Source organism: Camellia sinensis, chromosome 7 (genome assembly GCF_055761805.1).
Source record: "Camellia sinensis isolate YWXY chromosome 7, ASM5576180v1, whole genome shotgun sequence".
Lineage (NCBI taxonomy): Eukaryota > Viridiplantae > Streptophyta > Magnoliopsida > Ericales > Theaceae > Camellia > Camellia sinensis.
Window position 1 is genome coordinate 195,792,542 of NC_138967.1, and position 3,925 is coordinate 195,796,466.

Here is a 3,925-nt window from a genome sequence, read left to right on the forward strand (position 1 = left end):
TCAACTTTTTAAGCACAAATATTTTAATTTACTAAAATAGTTAAAAATTAAAATAATTAATTTTTCAAACAAGGCCTTAATTGCCAAAAGATTAACCAACGTAGAGGAGATAAAAAGTTAGCCTGAACGCGTGCAAACTCATCTCTTTGTCTAAATTTACAAATAAATTTAAATAGATTGCATCTTGAAAACTCAATTAGAATTGGATTTAAATGAATTGGACATTTTTTTTTTTTTTTTTTTTGTTGTTATGTAGGGTATTCTAAATAGGCCAGACTAAACCCCTATAGTCCAAATAAACCTTCTGAAATAAGACTTACAAAGTGTGCATTTACTAAGTAGGGAATTCGAACTTGAAACTTAGAAAAAAACAAACCTCTAGACTCCAATTATTACCTACTAAGCCAACCATCCTATGGTTAAATGAATTGTACATGAATACTTGTTTAAACAAGTATCACCTTCTCTGTTAGTATTGCCACTACCACCATCACTACCCTGCCACTTCACCACCTCCGCAACCGCCACCACCACCCCATTATTGCCAACACCACCATCATCGCCATCACCAGACCACCTCTACTATAACCTCTGCCACTCAACTATAACCATAGCCAATACCACCATCTTCACAGGAAAAATAATAATAACAAAAATGAGTTGGTCACATTCCTCTAAATTCAAGAGTGGTTTGAGATTATTTAAATAAGTGTAATTTTTTACTTTTTATGAAATATGAGTTAAGTTTGAAGTGATATGATCGATAGATTATGTGACTTAAATAAAATAATAACTTTTTAACTTTTTTAGATTATGACAAACAATGTCTCAATTTAACCCAACTCATTCCTTCTTTTTTTAAAAAAAAAAAGGAATGGTAAAGACAAATTCATAGATAATCCAACTCATTCCATTTATTAAATGAACAAATTTGAATTGTATTATTTTTAATGTATAATCAATTTTAAACCACTCGAAACAGTCCGTTTGCCACCTTTGATTTTACCATTCAAATTTATGTATATACACAGGCACCGTTTGGGAAGGTGGGTTGGAGGCTTTTTTGGCTATTTTAGCCACAAAAAACAAAATAAGCTATTTTAGCCATAACAAACAAAACATCACATCCAACCCATAATCATTACATTCTTCTCTCACAAAAAAACTCAAAAAAACCAAAAAACCAAAAAACCCTTCCCAAACCAAGCTTTTAAGCCCAGGCTAAAATAGCCAAAAAAGCCAAAAAGCCAACCCACTTCACAAACAGGTATCAAAAAAATTCCTACTACAATTACCAACATCCTATTACAATTGATCTCCAGATATATATATATATATATATATATATATATTTTTTTTTTTCTTCCTCTTTTACCACTTTTTTTTTTCTTTTTTTTTTTTTTTTTTTTTTTTTTTTTTTGGGCAAAACCAAAGAGATGATGGAACATAAGCAAATACACGTCCTTAAAAAGGAATTACAATGAAGTGAACCAGACAGACTTCACTAATAAATTAATTAATAAATAATAATATGCTACCTTTTGTTTATGAAAAAATTGCCCTCGTTCTAACTAATGTAACCAAACAGACCCCCAGTTATTTAAAGAAAAAAAGAAAGAGAACTTTGGTGGCCACACAAACATTTCTCAATTTTTTTACTACAAATTTCTTTTTGTTTTTTGATTTTTATGATTATGATCCAATAAAACAGCACCCACCCAAACAGCGATAGCGACCGCGACAGCCATCGATCAGATCGGGGTGATTATAGAAATCATCTAATCGGACGGCTGCCAAGCAGAGGCAGTCAACAAAGATAGATCCTTCCAACCCAACTTCAAACACCCATTGTTCTCTTCCACCAATGTGTAACCTTTCCAAGGAAACATCCCTAGCAACAAGTTGGCCTGGGCGGCCGGGTTACCAGCCAACGAAACGGGTCGGAACCCGTTTGCCCGCAACTCATCGGACCATCTCTCTACTTTCACCTCACCCGTTCTCTTCGGCCCACCAACGGCCACGATGTTCCTGATCTCGCATCCAAACAACTGCTGCTCCACCAAGTGCCTCTCGCCGCCGTGTACGGCGGCTCCGCCACCGCCACTGCCTCCGCCGCCGTCGTCGTCCATTCCGGCCAAAGCATCGAACAAAGCAGAGTAATAATGCAAAGCTTCGACGAACCTACCTAGGAAATTACCTCCGTGGCTCAGATCTTGTTCGACCATGGTGATGAGTTTGGGTCTCAACAAAGTCAACAATCTCAACGTCCCTAAATCGCTCCCAGTTATGTCGTAGAGGCAGTGGTGCATCCAGTGAACTACTGTAGTCTCTCCCGATCTGACTCCGAGTTGACTCAGATCGGTTATGTTTCCTACTTTGCCTTCTAGCGGTTGGAACTCGAAGGGGAGACCGAGTGAACTCGCGAAGTCGGCGAGTCGGCGACCGGTGGCTTCGAGGAGCTCGATCGACGATCCGACTCCGGTGATTCGCATCGATCGGATTTTTCTTGATCGGGAAGCTAAGATGTGGAACAATCCTGGCCATTGAAGGCCTTGCATTATGTCGAGGTCGATGACGTGGACGCGATCTTCACCGTCTAGGGCTTGGAAGATAGCTTGATTGGCTGTGAAGTGAGAGAACTTGATGAGAGGACTGATTGAATTGTAGGATTGAAGAGCGTTGCAGATCTTCTGGCTACGAGCTAGGGTTAGGGCTTTGATGGTGAGAGGCGAGTAGGTTCCGAGGCACGAGCTTATGATCCGAGCCTGCAATGCTTCGGCGAAGTACGCCGCCACTCGCTCAGGTGAAGAACCGAACGGCGACGAGAGCTCCGAGATTTCCGGCAAGAGGTCGCTCGCGTCGTCCAGGTTGTCCATGGCGACGCACTCGGCGCACTGTAGCAACAGCCCCAACAGTCGCAACCCTGACGACTCTCCTTCGATCACCACCGCTTCTTCGCCTCGTTCCTCGTGTTCTCCGGTGGTCTTCTCGCCGGAAATTGTGGCTTCGTCGACGGAGTAATTCCGGCGCTTCCTTGAAGAATCCTCGTCCTGTTCACAGGAGGACTCGCCACCGGCAGCGGCGAGGTCGAGGCTGCGCTTGGTTCGCATGGCGGAGTTGGTGGAATTGGGGCTGGGATTGGGGTTGAGGGGGGTTTGGGGTACTAGACTTTGAAGCATGATCGCGAGAGACAGAGAGAGAGAGAGTCGAAAGGTGAAATTCTTTAGAGAAAGGGTTTGAGTGAAAATTGACAAATCTAGGGGAAGATGACAAGGAAATTTTGTGCAGAGAGTTGCAGAGAGATAGAGAAAAGATGGATGGATAGGACCCTGAAATTGTCAGAGAAAGAGAGAGGATGCAATGGCAAATTATTGTAGTTTATATCATGATGGAGTTTTTTTTTACAAATATAAAATTAGATCACAAAATTAAAAATAAATAGTATTTTTTGTTTCAGTTTTTTGAATTAAATTTTTATTTTTCGTATTTTTTATTTTTAATAAATATTTTTTAAATTTTAAGTACTTTTTTTTATTTTTTTAGATATATTTTATTTAGATATATTAAAATGTAAAATATTTATAAAAAAATATTTTAAAATTTTAATAAATATATAAAAATATAAAAAAATATGTTAAATTTTTATATTTTTTTGTATTTTTTGTATTTAATGAATTTTTTAAAGATTTTTTTCACAAAAATTATACTTTTAAAATGAATTTATATTAGGTGTGTCTAAAAATTAAAAAAAAATTGTTTAAAATATTAAAAAAATTCATTAAAAATAAAAAAAAATACAAAAAATAATAAAGTAAAATTTTTTGAAAATTATTTCAAAAAAGTAAAACCAAACAAAGTGCCTGTGTTTGGCAAGTAGGTTTGCAGGCTTTTTTGGCTATTTTAGCCACAAAAAACAAAATAGGCT

The 3,925-nt window shown here is 37.6% G+C and overlaps 1 protein-coding gene across 1 annotated transcript; it reads right to left on the reverse strand.

The window, feature by feature from the left end:
• Positions 1-1,437: 1,437 nt before the first annotated feature.
• Positions 1,438-3,465, reverse strand: LOC114296074 (GRAS family transcription factor). The gene has a single exon (XM_028240372.2). The coding sequence runs from the start codon at positions 3,177-3,179 to the stop codon at positions 1,779-1,781; it is 1,401 nt and encodes a 466-aa protein (XP_028096173.1). The 5' UTR covers positions 3,180-3,465; the 3' UTR covers positions 1,438-1,778.
• Positions 3,466-3,925: the final 460 nt, after the last annotated feature.